Source organism: Geospiza fortis, unplaced genomic scaffold, assembly GCF_000277835.1.
Source record: "Geospiza fortis unplaced genomic scaffold, GeoFor_1.0 scaffold2129, whole genome shotgun sequence".
Classification (NCBI taxonomy): Eukaryota; Metazoa; Chordata; class Aves; order Passeriformes; family Thraupidae; genus Geospiza; species Geospiza fortis.
The window spans coordinates 1-247 of NW_005055372.1; the positions used below are offsets into that span (position 1 = coordinate 1).

General features: G+C 71.7%; 1 protein-coding gene across 1 annotated transcript in view; it reads right to left on the reverse strand.

Moving 5' to 3' along the window:
- Positions 1–57: 57 nt before the first annotated feature.
- LOC106632161 (transcription factor Sp2-like) overlaps positions 58–247 on the reverse strand; it is a gene marked incomplete at both ends in the record, with an annotated part of 8,507 nt that continues 8,317 nt past the window's right edge. Inside the window, one exon of the mRNA XM_031065809.1 lies at positions 58–182. Coding sequence (XP_030921669.1) covers positions 58–182 — 125 coding nt within the window. The remainder of the gene's footprint in view (positions 183–247) is intronic.

Genomic DNA, 247 nt, shown 5'->3' on the forward strand with positions numbered 1-247 from the left:
TGTGTGTCACCTCTGTGTCCCCTGTCCCACCCCTGTCCCCGGTGTCCCCGGTGTCACCTGGAGCAGGTGGCCAGGCACATGGCGTTGGGCTCGGCGATGTCCGGGCACTGCAGCGCGTCCTGCAGCCAGGCCCGGAACTGCTCCAGGGGCTCCAGGGACACCAGGTGGCACTCCTCGAACGCCTGGGGACACCGGGGGACACCGGGGGGCACCGGGGGGCAGGGGGAAGGTGGGGACACCGCAGGGT